General features: G+C 60.1%; 5 protein-coding genes across 5 annotated transcripts; 4 read left to right on the top strand and 1 right to left on the bottom strand.

The window, feature by feature from the left end:
- Positions 1-3,715: 3,715 nt before the first annotated feature.
- D7B24_007323 (uncharacterized protein) lies at positions 3,716-7,002 on the top strand (the record flags this gene model as incomplete). The annotated part of the gene is made up of 3 exons (XM_028641433.1): positions 3,716-4,148; positions 4,281-4,713; positions 4,764-7,002. 3 exons carry the CDS (start codon positions 3,716-3,718, stop codon positions 7,000-7,002), a joined length of 3,105 nt encoding a protein of 1,034 aa, XP_028494532.1.
- Positions 7,003-7,314: 312 nt separating this feature from the next.
- On the bottom strand, positions 7,315-9,446 carry KRI1 (KRRI-Interacting protein 1; the record flags this gene model as incomplete). The annotated part of the gene is made up of 2 exons (XM_028641432.1): positions 7,315-9,206; positions 9,266-9,446. The coding sequence occupies 2 exons, from the start codon at positions 9,444-9,446 to the stop codon at positions 7,315-7,317; spliced, it is 2,073 nt and encodes a 690-aa protein (XP_028494531.1).
- An 842-nt stretch (positions 9,447-10,288) lies between these two features.
- D7B24_007321 (uncharacterized protein) lies at positions 10,289-11,206 on the top strand (the record flags this gene model as incomplete). Its single annotated transcript, XM_028641431.1, has 3 exons — positions 10,289-10,369; positions 10,479-10,542; positions 10,611-11,206. 3 exons carry the CDS (start codon positions 10,289-10,291, stop codon positions 11,204-11,206), a joined length of 741 nt encoding a protein of 246 aa, XP_028494530.1.
- Positions 11,207-12,163: 957 nt separating this feature from the next.
- Positions 12,164-15,409, top strand: D7B24_007320 (uncharacterized protein; the record flags this gene model as incomplete). The annotated part of the gene is made up of 5 exons (XM_028641430.1): positions 12,164-12,204; positions 12,280-12,389; positions 12,478-12,860; positions 12,916-13,243; positions 13,317-15,409. The coding sequence occupies 5 exons, from the start codon at positions 12,164-12,166 to the stop codon at positions 15,407-15,409; spliced, it is 2,955 nt and encodes a 984-aa protein (XP_028494529.1).
- Positions 15,410-15,988: 579 nt separating this feature from the next.
- Positions 15,989-17,763, top strand: D7B24_007319 (uncharacterized protein; the record flags this gene model as incomplete). Its single annotated transcript, XM_028641429.1, has 4 exons — positions 15,989-17,046; positions 17,192-17,213; positions 17,288-17,452; positions 17,524-17,763. 4 exons carry the CDS (start codon positions 15,989-15,991, stop codon positions 17,761-17,763), a joined length of 1,485 nt encoding a protein of 494 aa, XP_028494528.1.
- Positions 17,764-17,788: the final 25 nt, after the last annotated feature.

The following is a 17,788-nucleotide window of genomic DNA, read 5'->3' as shown; positions in this document are numbered from 1 at the left end:
GCATGCTTGCAGGCTGGGCTGAAGAAGGTTTGAATCCAAGCCTGTGCTTCGTTTGAAGTGGTCTGGCCCAGGCAAAGGCCTGTTTCTGGCTTGGCAGGCATGTTCGTGACCCTTGCCGTCCGTGGGTGTGTGCTTGTCTTGGAATTGCGACGCTGTCTCTCGCTCGCAGGCTATGCTTTGGTCCATGGAGGAGACGGCCATAGGATCTGAACTTCACCAAGAGAGACACGCAAGTTGGAGAACAGAGAGTTTGGGGTCATTGACCTGCAGCGGGTGGATGAATGGATGAAGGATGAATGGCTGGAGAAAGCTCGGTGAATGCCACAGGTACCGGACGTACAGTACAGGAGGTGTTTGGAGGGTTGGAGGGTTGGAGTGAGTGTTGGAGACACCGGAATTTACCAGACCACCCCTGAAGCCTGGATGCACACCCCCGCTTGCCAATCATCCTCACCCAGGATCCCCAGGCAAACTTGGGCAGGTAGTCTGCATCACTGGTCACCGAATGGTCCGGGCAGCGAGTGCCAGGGTGGATCTTGTGGAAAACCGCCGAAGGTCGAGTGGGGGGCGGGTGACAGAAAAGGCCAAGTGCAGCAGGAGCATGCGGGTTGAACGCAACAGGAGCGGGGATGCTGCAGGGATCGACCAAACCTTCTTGCTCTTTTCCCAGGTGCCAGGGGTGGAAGGAACCTGGTCCCCCTATGCGCCTTCCCAGTGCCAGAAGCGTGGCGTGGCCTTTCTCCTTCTCGGCCCACATGCTAGCCAAGTCTGGCTCTGCCACCACTCTGGGATTCTGGTATTCTGGGACTCTGGGCAGGTGTGCCCCCTTGGCATCGCAGACAAATCGCCAAACCTCACCTGCCCTGCTCGTCTGTGATGTTGCTCGACGTGGTAGCGCTTGCCTTGCCTCGCTCGCTTTCTAGTTTGACGGCACCTTCCTTGCTTGCTGAGGCGACCCCAGCCTTGTTCATTTCCTTTGGCACATACCTGCTGTACATGTACATGCCTACCTTCGAGGCCAAGCGGGCGTGCAGGGTTGAGCTAGAAGCCATACCACCTTGCGTGAAGGGCAACCTAAGCAGGCATCCATGTGTCCGTGATCATCACTTCACACATCGACATTCGATTGTGCTGCTAGACGCGTGGCTTGATGAGGCTTACCTCCGACCTTTCCAAGAACATTCCCCTGACTCTCTCACGCATGTTCTTCGCGACACCAGTGGCGCGACTAGCGACCTCTGGCTTGCTGTTCAAGGGGTACCTTGAAGCCTTCTATCGCATTGCAGAACTTCACTGAGGACCGTCTTTGATGGGGCATCCAACTGGCTCCATCGTGTCAATCACTTGGGTTCCAGGTCCAGAGGCTGTTTTGGCGCCCGGTGCCGATCCTGTGCGCCCAATGCCTTTCCAACATGTCACGTTCATGCCTCGACGTTCGGGTGTGTGGGCTCGAAATAACATACTGCAGATAGCTCATTCCGTTTGCTCAAACTGTTTGTTGGCACAATTTGGAAGGAAAACCCCGTTCGAGTCTCGGGGCTACACGAGAGGACAAAGCGTACACTGCAATCCTGGGTACCGACGATCCCTTCCACAGTGCAGGCGGACGACATGCACCGAACCACAATCTTGTCAGGCTCGCCGAAATAAACCCCGACGACGACTGTCTTCTCGCGACATCCATCCACGCACCCACCCTTGTGCCTGATCGCCGAATTGAGCAGAGTAGTCGTCATCGCCGGCCGATATTGAACTCAACGCAACCTGTCCCAAGGGTTGGCGCGGACGCAGCGGATGCGATGCGATGCGATGCCCGATGTGCACCACCAGCCCTAGGCTTGACGGGGAGGGGGCAGGCGGGCAGGATTCTCGGAACTTGCCTCTAGGATGCGGCTTGGACGGCCACTGCCACGCTCCGGCCGCTTCGCCTCAACATGTTTCCCTCCATCCATTGGACGCCTTGCCCGTCAAACGATGTGAATACGCCAGGCCCCTGAAGGCCGTCACCCTGGAATTGTCTCTGACTTTACCAGGCACCCTGGCAGCCTTGGGAGGGGCCCATCTCCTTACCTGCTGGCGCTTTCATGTAGCTGTCGACGCTAGTATCAGTACAACAAGGGGTGATGGTACTCGAGCGGGAAAAATGGAGGTTTCCGTTCCTATCAGGCCCGACAATTACAGCGCGATGTGGTCACGTTCCCCGTCCCCCGTCTCCCTCTGCTCCGGCTCCCCGGAGGATTTCCGTTTGAGTCGGGAGACACCTGGCCGTTCGAAAGATGATGCCTAAATCCACTTGGCATCGCGATTTCCACCAAACTCAGATAGGACCGGCGTTCACGTCTTGCCAGAGTTAGGCACATGCTTGGCATAAACCCGCGCCTCAAAACAGGCGCCCGGCAGCCCGGATCGACCCCGTCCTCTCCGTTGTGTTACTATGCGCAACCCTGGTGAAGCCAGGGGTGGGTGGCATTCACGACATGTGGGCCAGGATCACATCCAAACACCACACTGCTATACTACCTGGGCCATGCAGTGTACGCAAGCACTGGGCCAAGAGCGTGCCTACTCTTACATGTACCAGGTTGAAAGACGAACGCGGCTTGCCATCGCCTCATTTTAATCAATCGTGGCACTCACGTCACCTGTGTTTTCCCTGCCGCCACCTCCAGCCATGCCGTGACGTCTGCTTGTCACCTCTCCGATCTCTATCGACCTGCTGTTTCTCGCTCTCATCGTTGCCCCTCATCTGCTTGCCAAGACATGCTGTGCTGAGCCAAGCCAAAGCTGGCCCAGCTCTGCCTCACGTCCCGGCACATCGTGCCCGCTACTGCGCCGTCGCGAGACTGACTCCCCCAGTCTGCACTGGCCGGGACAGACCCCCGTTCTGACCTAGGTTGTCCTGGCTTCACAGTGTCGTCGACCCAAACAGCCAGGCCAGGGCGACCCCCCCCCCCCCCCCCGGAGATCGCCCACACCTAACGCCCTACCACGTTCCACCCTCACATCTTCCAGGGCCAGCCTGCCCATGCCACACAAGAACGAGACCGGCGACGAACCGCACCGCCCGCGAATCTACCTACCCCACACTCGAGGGCACCGAGAGTAGGACCTGGTCATCGACGGGCGAATGGCACTCAACTAGACTGGACCCCGACCTCCACGCAATCAGACAAGACCCATTAGACTACCTCGAACTACCTAGCACTTGGACGGATCCACACCCACACCAACTCCAGCTTTTAGTACGGACAACCCCCAGCTCACTTTGCCTGTCGTTTGTCGCCCGTCATCGCAACTTGTGCTCTCTCCGCAGGCCGAACAGACGACAGACAGCCAACAACCGGACGCTCTCTGCGCCGCCCTACAATCTCGCCGCTGCAGTGCTGAATGAGTCGACAGACAACCATTGCACCTCTACGATTGACGAGCACCAGCGACACCGACATAGCATGGTTGCAAGACCCAACAGTGGCCAACTAGCATGCTCTGCAGCGTGAGCGCGAGACAGAGAGATCGAGAGTGAGCAAGACAGAGGACGAGACAGCGTCCCCGACATTTACAAGGCCGGCAAATTGCACAGAGCGACGCGAGTCCGCGTGCAAATCAACATTCAAACCACGCCACCCCTCACTGGCGGGCTTGAGATCGATCCGACGCCGGGTTTTCATGATCCGTCCCTCATTGGACTTTTCCGCCTCCCGTTCACAGCAACATCATGCACACCACCACTGCACTCATGGATACCACACACTTTAACAGTTTCGACTTTTCGGACCCGTCTCTTGGTAACCATGGGTCCATGGTTTACCTTGGCGACACCGAGCACACCGATGTCTTCTCGACGTCGCAACCCCACCCCGCAGCCTTCCTGCCGGCGCAACAACCGGCAGCACCCGGATTGAGTCCCAACAGCAAGCACGACGGACTTGGTGCGGCTCAGCGAAAGCGGAGTCTCGTGGGCTCTGGGGACGACAGTCCGAATAGTGGCCACGGTGATGCCCACTCGTTTGAAGATGGCGGCGCGGATGAGTTCGGCCTGTCGTCCCATGGGCTGGCCGATGGCACTGACCTAGGAGGCAAAACCAAGGATGACAAGATGGACATGGCGCCTGCGTGGAGCGAACTCAAGACAAAGGCTGGGAAGGAACGTAAGCGACTGCCACTGGCCTGCATAGCCTGTCGGCGAAAGAAGATTCGGTGCTCCGGTGAAAAGCCTGCATGTAAACACTGCCTGCGATCCCGGATACCCTGCGTTTACAAGGTCACGACAAGAAAGGCAGCCCCGCGGACCGACTACATGGCCATGCTCGACAAGCGACTCAAGCGAATGGAAGAGCGTATCATCAAAATTGTACCAGGGAAGGAGCAGCCCGGTTCCTCCCCGAATATTACGAGGGCTGTTCTCAAGCCTTCAATACCAGGAACAGCATCCGTGTCCAGCAAGACGGGCTCCAAGAAGCGCCCGGCCGAAGAAGCCTTCGGGCCTGACCTAGAAAACTGGGCCAATGGTCCTGTCAAGAGCAAGCTTGATGGCGTGGACAAGCCAACGTCTCTCCAAATCCAAGAGGCTGAAGAAAACAAGCTTTTCCTAGCAGGCCTCGATGCACTGCCATCAAAGGAGATCCAGGAGCACCTGGCCGAGGTGTTCTTCGAGAACATCTATGGCCAAGCCTATCACCTGCTACACAAACCGAGCTACATGAGAAAACTCAAGTATGTCATACGAGACCGCTTTCCTGTGAGCATTGCTAACATTCCTGAAGAGCCGGCACCTTGCCACCAGTGCTCATCCTCTCTGTTTGCGCCATTGCAGCCCGCTTTTCGACGCATCCCAAACTGAACTCTTCTCCGAATTTCCTGCGAGGTGAGGAATGGGCTTCTCACGCGCGGGAGATTTGTACCACCAGATACGAGTGGCCCAACATCACCATACTCACATGTCTCTTGATTCTCGGCCTCCACGAGTTCGGAACCTGCCATGGGGGCAGGAGCTGGGCGTTGGGAGGCCAGGCGATACGCATGGCTTTTGCTTTGCAGCTACACAAGGATCTCGAATATGATCCGCTCGGCCAAAAAGGAGCCTCGCAACTTAGTTTCATCGATCGCGAGATTCGACGACGGACAATGTGGGCATGCTTCCTCATGGACAGATTCAACTCTTCGGGAACCGACAGACCCATGTTTATCAAAGAAGAGACGGTCAAGATTCCTTTGCCCATCAAGGAAAAATATTTCCAGCTGGACATGCCGGGGGTGACCGAGACATTGGCCGGGAATCCCTCTCGAACCCCGACGCCCGAGGACAGTTATATGCCCGATGCCAAGGACAACATTGGGGTCGCGGCCTACATGGTAAGGTCGATCTCGCTATGGGGCAAAATCATCGGCTATTTGAACCAGGAAGGAAAAGACAAGGACGAGCACCCAATCTGGAGCACGGAGTCCGAGTTCGCCAAGCTCACCAAGGATGCCGAGGATCTTCTGGAAACCCTGCCAGACCTGCTCAAATACAACCAAGACAACATCCAATTGCACGAAACCGAGAACATGGCCAACCAATTTCTGTTCTTACACATTTCAATTCAGCAGAACATTCTCTTCCTCAACAGAGTTGCCGTTGCCTTTCCGGGTGGCAGTGTGACACAGGACACGCCGAAGGCTTTCGTTTCGGCAGCGGGAGCCAAGACTTTCAGCGCCGCGAACCGCATCTCGGAGATTTTGAAGGACGCAGAGCCATACGTCGTTGCGGCCCCTTTCGTCGGCTACTGTGCCTTCTCAGCTGCCACAATCCACATCATTGGTATCTTTTCGGGAACGCCGTCGGTGGAGGCAACCTCCAAGAAACATCTGACCACCAACGTCAAGTTTCTGACCAAGATGAAGCGCTATTGGGGTATGTTCCATTGGATGGCGGAAAACCTGCGTGGTCAATACCGGAGCTGCGCAGATGCGGCAAGGCACGGCGGACCCTCCAAGGAAGGGGCAACGTCTCCCATTTTCCAGTATGGCGACTGGTTTGATCGGTATCCTCACGGGGTTTCACAGACCGACTTTGAGGATCCTGCCTCGGTCAAGAAGAAGGAGAAGGGCGAGGATGCTGTTCTTGAACAGAAGCCTGAGCTCCACACGGTAGAAGAGTTTTTCACCACGCTGCCCTCGCCGCATAGCACGGAAAGCAACAAGGACAGCTCAAAACCGCCAGCACACAAACGCAAAGCGGCTGCGGGGAGGAAACAGAGCGGGTCCAGCATTTCGACGTCGAAGGCCGAACAGCAGCAGCACCAGCTCGACCCAATCCTGACAGATTTCTCCGGGGCTGCCGTCCCGCGCTCCTCAGGCTCGGGCCACTCAGCGCATGGCAGAACCATGTCTGGGCAACTAGGTCCCCAGACAAGCGGTCCTGGGGATTTCAACCCTCTTGCGGTGCCCAGCTCTCAGAGCAATGCGTATCACGGTCTGTCGCCAATCAGCCCCGTCGCCATGTCTCAATATGGGCATCAGCATAGCTTGGGCCCTGGGGATGCGAACTTCTACTCAACAGACCTCATGAGCATGTCTCTGAATCAGCAGGTCAATGGGATGCTGCAGCCCTTAGACCGGCAGCTTGTCTTTGGCGCATACGCGGGCATGGATCAGGGAGAGTTTGCACCACAAGGCATTATGGACAATGTGAGTGACTGGGACAACATGTCTGCCGGCACCGCCAGGACGCCCAGCGTTGGTCAGAGGATTCAGCGTCCGAGCACGCAGCAGGGCCGTATGAACAGTCTCGGCGGCATGCAACGGCACGCGCAACATCAACAAGCTCAGCAACAGTCATTTGCAACGTTCGGCAGTATGGGCGGGCAGGAGGCATCTAGTGCGTGGTTTATGCCCTTCAATATGGAGCCGCCCGAGCTTGGACAAGACATGGGTCTCAACCTTGATAACTTTACAGGCATTTTTGGCGGAGCGATGGGCACACCCGGCGGAATGGGAGCACGACACCCAGGAGGGCAATGAAGAAGTTTTATGTGACTGGAATTTCCAGCATTGGTTGCATGGCCGGTCAGTGTTGGTAGGACGTGGACACAAGGAACTGTACACATGATGGGGATTGAAGGCTGCCAGCTCCTTTGAGAGTACGATTGAGCAGCTGGGGCGTTAGGTCATGGAGAGTCTAGATACCACATTTGCGCACAATCGAGGATATTGAACAAGAAAGTAGTTGTCTGGTATCATAAATTCTTGGCACAGAAACCGTCCCATGCCTATCCGCGTACTGCCCAACAAGACGAGGTAAATAGATTGTGGGGGGGGGGGGGGGCATCCATCCTACACGGCATCCTCCCCGGCTTCTTCTGCCAGAGGCGCGCCGCCTTCGCTCTGTGCCTTCTTTCCCCTCGACCTTTTCCTCTTCTTCTTCTGTACCTCACCATCGGCATCGTCGCCTCCACCTGCGGCCTTTTTCTCCTCCTCCTTCTTCTTCTGCTTCGCCTGCTCCTCCTTGACGAGCCCGTCGAACCCAAAAGTCGGGCCCGTCCGCTCAAACTGGCGTCCAAATGTGTCGCGCCGCCACTCGCGGAGGCGTGCCTTCTTGCCGAGCCTCTTGCGGTCCTTCTGCTTCTTCTCGGCGTCGCGGAACGTCGCGAGCTTCTTGAGGCCGGCAAAGTTGTTGAGCGCCGCGTCCGAAGGCGCCAGCAAGATGTCGCGCGACGTCATGCCAAAGGACTGCGGCGACGTCTCGCGGTAGCGGAAGGTCAGCTCCGGGTCATCGGCGGGCGTCACCTCGGCGCCGTCGACGTCCATGCGCGCGTCGACGAGGGCCTCGATCTGGGCGCGCTCAGCCTTGGCGGCCTTGCGGGCGGCGAGGCGGACCTTTTTGTGGTCTGTTGCTGTTTTGCGCTTCTTCGAGGGGGGCGCGTCGGGGTCCGAGTCTTCTTCGTCTTCCCTTTCTTCGTCGTCGGCGCCGGCGCCTGCCTGCGCCTCGTCGTCTGAGAGGGAAAACTTGGCCGTTTCCTTGTCCTCAAAGTCGGGGATGATGTCGTTGATGTCAATGTCGTCGTCCCACTTTGGCTTCTTGACCTTCTTCTTCTTCTTTGTCGCGTCACCGTCCTCGTCGTCCGAGTCGGACGCGACCTCGGCCTCGGCGTAGTAGTCCTCGCCGAAGCGCTTCGCCATCTCCTGCTCCCACTTGTCGTCCTCCCAGTCCTGCGACAGGAAGTGGACCCACTCGTCGCTCTGCAGGGCGACGCCGCGCAGGCCGGCGGCCTTTTTGATCTTGCGCAGCTTCTCCTCGGCCTCCTCGACCTTGAGGCGGCGCAGGCGGGCGCGCTCCTCCTTGCGCTCGGCCTTGGCGGCCTCCTTGGCCTCCTTCTCGAGCTGGCGCTGGCGCTTGCGGCCCGTGGCCTCGTCGCGGCGGACGGAGCGCGCGGCGGTGATGTCACGGGCGTAGGTGGTCAGGAACTCGTTGCTCTTCTGGGGGTCCTCGAAGCGCATATTGTAGGCCTGCTCAAACTCGTCGGCACGGTCCTCGGCGGCGGCGGCGGCCTCGTCGTCGTCGTCCGACTCAAAGGCCTGCCAGTTGCGGCCGTCGGCACCGGGGGCGACCCAGGCGCGGGCGGACATGAAGTTGGAGAGGAATGTGTCGGGGTCGCGGTCGGCGTTGACAATGTCCGTGTCGGACACCTTGTTGACCGTCTTGGCGCGCGAGGGGTGCACGCCGTCCTGGCCGGGCTTGGCTGCCGAGGCCTTGCGCTTGACAAAGTCGTCGTCGTCGTCGCTCGAGACGTCCGAGGCGTCGCCGCCGGCCGCCGCGCGGTTGATCTCGGAGACGATGGACTTTTGGAGGACCTGCTGCTCCTCGGCGTAGGTCTGGGGCCGCGGCTTGCCGTCCTGCTTGTCCTCGTCCTCGTCATCAGAGGCACCGACATCACCAGCGAGAATCTTTTCACGGTGGTAGTCCTTCAGGCGCAGGGGCTTCTCCTTCTTCTGGGGTGGATTCGTCGGCGCGGCGGCGGCGTCGGCGTCGGCCTTGAAGAAGGAAAAGTCCTTGTCGCGGACGCGGGGGTCCTTGTTCTTGATGGCGCTCAGAGTGGCCGAGATTTGGGCATCGAGGTCCTCGGTGGCCAGGAAGCCGTCCTCGTCCTCGGTCTCGGAGTCGGAGGAGGACTCGGTGTCGGAGTCGTCCTCCTGGCCGCCTTTTTGGGACTTGTACTTCTCCTCGACTACAGGCTACGTCAGTGGAAAGACTTAGGGTACATCATGAAGGAAAATTGAAACTGACGTCTTTGCCGCTCCTCTCGCTTCTTGTTGTGCTCGAACTTGCGGGCGTACTCCTCGTTGACCTTCAGCTGAGGCGCCGCCAGAGATGCGCCTCCCTCCTCATCGTCGGAGCCGCTGTCGTCGAGAAGGTTGATCTTCTTTGCGGGCTTGGCATCCGTGCCCAGGAAGGCGTTGGAGGCCATGGTGGTTGTGTGGTTCGCAGAGCAGTGGCTGATCGAATCTGTGGGCAGTGGAAAAGATGCTTCAAAGAGACGTTGGGTTTGTAGAGTGGACGGCCAATTGCTCAGTACACCACCTGCTGGGGCTGCAGCTTTCAGTCGACTTTTTTTCTTTCTGAGCTCGACCTAGGACTGTCGATGGATTGGGAACGCCCTGATTTTTTTGGCGGGGCCCTGTCACTCCCAAGTGGAGACGCTGCTGATCCGGCGAAACCCACGGGCCGAGCGTCCCTTTCTCGCTCGCATGTTCCATTCTCCGAGAAGGCGACAGTCCAGGGCCCCCAGCTCCGCCTGCAGCATTAGGTGGCACCACAGCAGCGAACAGGCTCACCTACAGCACAGGCCATGTGACCCTTACCTGTCACCGTAGCGCACCTCGAGCCACTACTGGAGGAAACCATGAGCGCTATACCGTGCTGCCATAGGTACCCTGCCATAGGTGCCTAGGGGCCTACGGATACGTGGGCATGTAGGCACCCAGGTAGCCCAGGTAGAGATAGACGCACGATGCCACCGGGACTGATGCATGCTTCGTCATTGTTGCGCCTCACATCCCGCTGTTTCACCGGCATCCGACCTCTCTCTCGCACCAAGCGACATTGATCATCCACCATCCACCATCCACCATCACTCCGCACCACACATCAACAATCCCCCTCCTCCCATTAGGCAACGATATTGGACAGTCTGTCTGCTGGTCCCTTTTTGCATCGCTACCAACTCCACCAGTGACTCTTCTCGACACCTACCACCGACCGTCTCATTCCCGTCGGCTCTCTTTCTTATCTGCCCTCGCCTACCATACGATGGAGGGAACCGGAAACTCTGCCTCTAAGCCGAGCAGCAGCGTCAAGCTGGTGCTGCTCGGAGAGGCCGCCGTTGGCAAGGTGAGCACTCTGAGCACTGTTCACGGAACGAGCGACCGATCGATCGAATGAGGAAACAAACGAACAAAAACCTGCATCAGCATCAGCTAACGTGCCATTCCCTCACCAGTCCTCGCTCGTTCTCCGCTTCGTCAACAACGACTTTCAAGAGAACAAGGAGCCCACGATCGGCGGTAGGAGAACCCCCGCGCCCCATGCCCCTCAACCTGCAGTGCCGCTGCTGACCATGACCTTGCATCAGCCGCCTTCCTCACACAAAAGTGCAACCTGCCGACTAGGACGATCAAGTTTGAGATTTGGGACACGGCGGGCCAGGAACGTTTCGCCTCGCTGGCGCCCATGTACTACCGCAACGCCCAGGCCGCCCTCGTCGTCTACGACCTGACCAAGCCGACGTCGCTCGTCAAGGCGAAACACTGGGTCGCCGAGCTGCAGCGCCAGGCCTCGCCGGGCATCGTCATCGCCCTCGTCGGCAACAAGCTCGATCTGACCAACGACGGCGGCGCCGGATCGGCCGGCGGCCTCGGCGATGACGGTGACGACGGCGCCGACGGCGAGGCCGACGGCGAGGACGCCAGCGGCGACGCGCGCAAGGTCTCGACCGACGAGGCCAAGACGTACGCCGACGAGGAGAGCCTGCTGTTCTTCGAGACGAGCGCCAAGACGGGCCACAATGTCGCCGACGTCTTCACGGCCATTGCCAACGCCATCCCCGAGACGTCGCTCAAGAGCACGAGGGGGCCCGGCGCCGCCAACGCCGTCAGCCGAGGCGGCGAGGAGCAGAGGGTCAACCTCAACCAGCGCGACGCGGCGGCCAAGGACAGTTGCGCCTGCTGAGGGGTCTTTGTGTGGTTTGCCGACGAGTGGGTGAGAGGCAGGGAGAAAGAGAGAAGAGAGAGGGAGGGCAGAGACTTGGGAGGAGTTTCCATTTTGAGCTACAGTGCTTGGGCGGGATAGGGCTTGCTGGTAGCAACCTGGATGTCGTCATTATTCGGGAGTTTTCTCTATTTGTTTTTCTGGTCCATGAGTGTCTTTTTTTTTTCTTGCGTTTCCGTTTGCGTTTGTATTTGCGTACTTGCGCATTTGCCCGGCACATCTATCTGCCTGTGCCTGATATCTGGTTCTTGCCCGCTGGAATTCCTCCTTCAGCACCTCCCTCGCCTTGTTACTATGGCCCAGCGGAGGTCGGAATAGCAGGCTTGTAGATATGAATAATCCTATTGCCACGCGAGCTCTCATGGGGGCCCTGCCCGGCCGAAGGCTGCCTGGCAGTTCAAGGCCGCTTACAAGCACGAGTTGAACCCCCGCGTGACCGTATGTGTCGGGTCGCCGGATGCTTTTGGGATGCTACATTCACCGAACTCACCGAACCCCACCGAGATGGACCCCGTTTCATTGGCCAGCCGAAACGCGTCCCGCTTTAATTCATACTTTTCCGCGCGCCTCAAAGATCCGAGCGCTGGCAGTCGCTACTCACTTCACGTCACCTTGCTTGCGCTTGCGACTGCCCAAAATCCTTCCCACCAACAGCCTCAACCTCCTCGTCTCTCTCTCTCCGCCCCAACAATATCCCAATCCACATCGAACGGCGGGTGCCTCTCGCCATAACATGGACTTAGGCATCCTCGGCTGAATCCAGATTGCCTCGTGTCCCCATTAGGCAACATCTTCTTCTTCTTCCCTTTACCACCATCCTTCCGAATAGCACTTGAATATTTCCCATCCCCAGCTCAAACAACCCCCACCCATGCGACCGACCACCGGGTAACCACCCCGCCCTTCTGTGTTGGCAGCATGGCTACCACTATCACACCTGCGCAGGCAGAGCTCATCATGTATGTCTCTTCCTTCTCTTGTCCTCGCCGTCGCCTGTGTTTCGCGCTGACCTTTCGTCTTCTCCCCGTCACCAGCTCCCTCGCACCCGAAGACATCCCCACGAAGCTGCGATGCGCCATCTGTAGCAAGCTGGCCGTCAACGCCTATCGTCTGCCCTGCTGTGAGCAAGCCATATGCGAGAACTGTGAGTCCTCCGTCCTGCTCGGTCCCCGGCTCCTGCTTTCCCACCGGCTGTCCCTCTCCTGCTTTACTGACGACGAACCGTTCCACAGGCCAGACAACACTGCCATCGGCCTGTCCAGTATGCGAGCACTCGCCCGTCTCCGCCGAGGACTGCACGCCGCACAAGTCCCACCGCACAACGATCCGCGTCTTCTTGCGCACGCAGGAGAAGAAGCGCGAGGAAAAGGCCAAAAGAGATGCCCGGGACTCGGCGCCCGTGACCCCGGTCGATGCGAAACCCGTTGTGTCGCTGCCTGTTACCGCTTCGCAGTCGCCTGCTGTTGACGTGGCGCTCGACATGATCAACGCTGCCGCGCCTGCCGGTGTTGCGCTGTCGAGTCAAGGCGCCGCTGCGCAGTCTGGTGACGGGACGCAGTCGACGGAAACGGAGACGGCGCCGACGGCATCAAACGCTGCCGCGTCTTCCACTCAGGTACTTCACCCAGGACATGACACACAGTCTATGAAAAGATGCTAATGCCTCGTAGGACGGTGTTTCTATCGAACAGCCGGCTGGCGGCCATCTACATTCCGACACCGACACTGCCGGTGCTTCACAAGAGGTCGCAACACAGAATGACGAGAACGCTATCGATGAAACTGCGGTTCAGACTGCTACTGAAGGCGAAGCCGATGCAGATGCCGAGAAGAGCGGCGACCAGGCCGAGGCGGACGACACGGCCAGCAACCAAAATATGATGAACGGAGGGTTCAACATGAGCTTTGGCAATGGCGGCGACTATAATCAGATGCAAATGATGATGGCCATGCAGAACGGAATGGCGCCCAACGCGTTTGGCTCATTTCCCATGATGGGTAAGTCACATTTGCACCCCCCACCTCTCCCTCTCACACTCAATCTATTCTTTTGTGTACTGACCCTCACCAGGAATGGGCATGGGCATGGACCCCATGGCGATGCAGAGCATGTACATGAACGGCGGCTTCAACCCTCAAGGCATGGGGATGGGAGGCTTCGGAGGTGGTTACGGTTCGGGCTCCAATAACTGGAACGGACAGCAGTCATGGAATTTCGGCCAAGATAATTACAATTCTGCAAGTGCTGCTGGCATGGGATCGGGTGACTTTGGAGCATATAACTCTGGATTCCAGCCAGGCTACAATCAAGGTGCTTATGGCCACAATGACTACCGTCGCAACGCCAACAACAACTTTGGGTTCCGAGGACGCGGACGAGGCCGCGGGTTTTACGGTGGCCAGGGCCGCGGCGGCTATCAACAGTATGGCCAGGCCTCTGCCTACGACAGCATGCAGCAACAACAGCTGCAGCAGCAACAGCAGCAGCAATACGGACAAGCCGGAGCAGCACAGAGCTCGGGTGCTGGCGACAGCCAGGGCAACCAGACACAGGCAGCCAATGTTGACGAGTTTGGACGCGAGATCAGAGCTGAAGACTCACAGGAACAGAGCGCAGCAGGCGCGACCAAGACCGGCCAAGATGCGACAGAGCATGACGAGGCTGGCAATCCCATTAGCAAGGGCGAAGGAACCGCCGTAGCCTCGCAGGAGATCTCTGGCCAGAACGTCGTAGGCAACGGAACATCCGCCGCCTACAGTGGTGATGCGTCGACCGCGGGCTACGGGCCTGCCGGCTACGGTAACATGCCACATGGCCGCCCTGACCAGATGATGGGCGTGTACACGCCGCCCGTGCCAGACGTGCCGCTGAATGCGCCCACCGGTCCCAAGGCCATGCGCCGCGGACTGCCTAACACGAGCATGCACAACCTGCGCGCCCTCGGCTACCAGGTCGAGGATGAGCGCGACCGTAGCACCTCTGTGAACGGTACGGGGCTGCCGAGCCCGCGTGAGGACCGACACAGGTCACGCAGCGCATCAGCCGCCCAGGTCAAGGATCAGCAGACCCAAGACACGACCAGTCGTCGCGATGGCAGCAGAGGCCGCCAACAAGAGGACCACGGCAGCAAGCCCGACCACGAGAACGGCGTTGCCGCTCCGGAAGCTGCCGTTTCTCGGACCGCTAGCAAGAGCCGCAGTCGCAGTCGCAGTCGCAGTCGCAGTCGCAGTCGCAGTCGCAGTCGCAGTCGTAGTCGTAGCCGCGACCGTGACCACAATCGCAGGAGTGATCAGCGACACCGGCGCCGACGCCACCGTTCCACGTCACGATCAGGCGATGAGCGTACGGATGACCACCGCCGCCACCGGCATAAGGGCCGGAAGCAGGAGGACGATGTCGAGGAGGACACCAGATCGCGCTTCAAGGATGATGATGGCAATAACGGCGGCGAGAGGACGAGGTCGGCTTCGCCTGCTGAATCGAAGCGATCTGGCCACCGCAGCCGCCGGGACCGCGACGACCGCCGCCGAGACAAGGACCGCGACCGCGAGCGTGAGAAAGAGAGGCATCGCGACGACGAGGAGCACGATCACCGCCACAAGTCTAGTCGACGCTCTCACCGTGACCGCGATCGTGAACGCGACAGGGACAAGGATCGCGGCCCCCGAGACCGTGACCGCGACCGGGACCGCGACAGGGAACGGGATCGCGAGCATGATGCCCGGGAGCGGAGCGATCGCAACCGGGATCGTGAGAAGGACCGCGACAGCAGAGACAAGGACCGCGACCGACGGCGGCGCGATAAAGACCGACACCGTAGCAGCCGGAAGCAATCTGTTGAGCCGTCCAACTCGACCGACAAGGGGTTCAACCCGCCGACCGGTCCCAGGTCGGGTCCCGAGTCGACGAGCGGCGCCAGCAAGACGAAGGACCCGCACGCGTTGGAGCGCGAGGCGCGCGACAGAGAGAGGCTTCTCCGGGAGACGCAGCGCATGGCCGGGCTCGCGTCGCTCGCAGGGTCGAAGCGCGGGCGGGGCGGTGGTGATGATGGCGACGAGGGCAAGCGGAGTCGGCGTAAAGGGCGACGAAGCGAGACTGTGGGCGGTGACGACGAGGACAGGATGCGCCGGCTCGAAGCCGAGCGAGAAGGCGGGCGCTGGTGAGATGAGGTTTGCGTTGGAGCGCAAGACAGCGGCGAGCCCAGCTGCTCGATGAAGGAGCAGCGGCAGCAAGGGGAGATGTGACAGGCTCGGCTTTCACGGCGAGGTCATGCACAGGAATGTCTGCTCGCCTTCGTCTTCTCCGCTCTATCTATCCGGCTTTAGTAGCCTGCGCAGATCTGCATTGCATTCACGGTGGGCGGCCGAGTAGGGGCGGCGTCTGAGAGCTGAGATTCCTCATCCATCATAGAGGGCATGTATTCGTGTAGAGTAGGTCTCCGCTTCGGTGTGGACGAAGTACCAACGCAGCTCTTGAATGCCACGATCAAGTTGACAAGAGAGTCATTGTCATGCATGTTCCTTGCGCCGCAGTCACCTTGTCTGCCTTGACGATCGGCATGTTACCGCAAGATGGCCGACTTCGGCATGATGGCACTGGCTACGAGTGATGGCGTCACCCCGCTTCCTTCGATTGGGGACAGCGAGGGAGAGTCGCAGCAACGATGAAATCCATCTTCAACCCAATTCAATTCAGTGCTCAGCGCTAGCAAAAGTAAAGAAAAACCCCGAATCAAGACAGCCATGGCCCCCTCGGCCGTAGCGATCCTCTCCATCGGCGACATGGGCGTCGGCATCGCCAAGCTGCTCCTCGCCAAGGGCTTCACGGTCACGACCAACATTGCCGGCCGCAGCGAGGACACGGCGGCCCGCGCCCGCGCAGCCGGCATCCAGCTCGTCGCCTCGGACGCCGAGCTCGTTGCCTCCGCCGCCGTCGTCCTCTCCGTCGTGCCGCCGCGCGACGCCCGCGCCACGGCCCAGCGCGTCGTCGATGCCCTGCTGCTGGTGGCGACGGGCGAGAGGCCTGCCGACGCGCCGCCGCTGTACTACGTGGACCTCAACGCCGTGGCGCCTGCGTCGGCGAGGGCCATGGCGTCGCTGTTTGACGGCGCGCGCGTGCCGGTGCGGTTTGTGGACGGATGCATCATCGGGGCGCCGCCGCGGCTCTTGTCGTCGCCGGACCCGGGCACGAACGGGACTCGTTCGACGCCCAAGGCTGACGGCACGGCCGGCGGGAAGGCAGACGCGGACGCACACGAGGAGGACCCCCAATCCGGCTGGTCCGTCCCCGGCATCCCGACCGCGGGCCCGCACGCCCTCGCCAGCCTCCCCACGCTCGGCCCGCGCCTGTCGGGCGCGCTCGGCGCCGCACACATGAGCGCGGCCGTCGGCGCGGCGTCGGGGCTCAAGATGTGCTTCGCGTCGCTGAGCAAGGGGCTGACGGCGCTGGCGGTCGAGTCGTTCACGACGGCGCACGCGCTGGGCGTGCTGCCGCTGCTGCGGGCCGAGCTGCGGGCGCGGCTGCCGCGGCTGGCCGAGCAGGCGGAGCGCGCCGTCGTCGCCGTGCCGCCCAAGGCGTACCGGTGGGTGGCCGAGATGGAGGAGATCAGCGAGACGCACCGCGTCGACGGCGGCTTTGCGGGCGAGGCCCTGTTCCGCGGCGCCGCCGACGTGTATCGCGTCGTCGCCGACGAGACGGTGCTCGGCGCCGAGCGCATCGGCAAGCGGCGGCGGGGGACGACGGTCGAGGACGTGGCCGAGGCTGTGGCGGAGGGGTTGGAGAGGAAGAGGAAGAAGCAGGAGTGAGTGTGCGCATGGTTGGGTTTCCCGGGTCGTGCCGACTACTGGTGTAGCTGTGATGGGGGGGTGCGGGCTGCGTGTTCGGGTGTTGTTTTCCGTGCTGCTATGTACACCAAGGATCTTAACATGAAGAACGCTAAAAGAGAGCAAGATTCGTGACACCCGACGGGTTGTTTGGGAGACTCTGGATTGATGAAATACAGCCTTGGCCGGATCCTAACCTAACACCTATCGTAATACAAGAACACCATGTCGGACCACAACACCAGCCAGACGGTCATCAGCATCTCCTTTATCAAGCGCAAGGCCGGCACAACGCCCGAGCAGTTCTACCACCACTGGGAAAAGGTCCACGGCCCGCTGGTCCGCCCCTGGATGAAGAAGCACGGCTTCATCTCGTACACGCAGGTGAGAGCGATCGTTCGCCCTCCAGGGTCCCGCTCACTGTCCTCTGACCCCTCCTCGCTGACGCCCCCCAGGTCCATGCCACGCCAGCTCTCAATGAGGGCGTCGCGCCCATCGGTCCGGAAAACGCCGGCCCCAGCCCCCTGGCCGAGTACGACGGCTGCGCTGTGTTCGAGGTGCCGAGCATGGAGGTCTTTGCGGCAGCCTTTGGGGATGCGTATTATCGCGAGACGATTGCGCCTGACGAGCACAACTTTATCGACAAGAAGGCAGGTGTCACGCGCATCCGGGGCGAGGTCAAGCAGATTCTGTAGAGTGGTGTTCGTCGCCGGTGCGAGA

The sequence above is a fragment of the Verticillium nonalfalfae genome (assembly GCF_003724135.2).
Source record: "Verticillium nonalfalfae strain VnAa140/NRRL 66861 chromosome Unknown scaffold_58, whole genome shotgun sequence".
Classification (NCBI taxonomy): Eukaryota; Fungi; Ascomycota; class Sordariomycetes; order Glomerellales; family Plectosphaerellaceae; genus Verticillium; species Verticillium nonalfalfae.
Note: the sequence above shows the minus strand (reverse complement) of the source record. Positions and strands in the feature narration are given on the sequence as shown.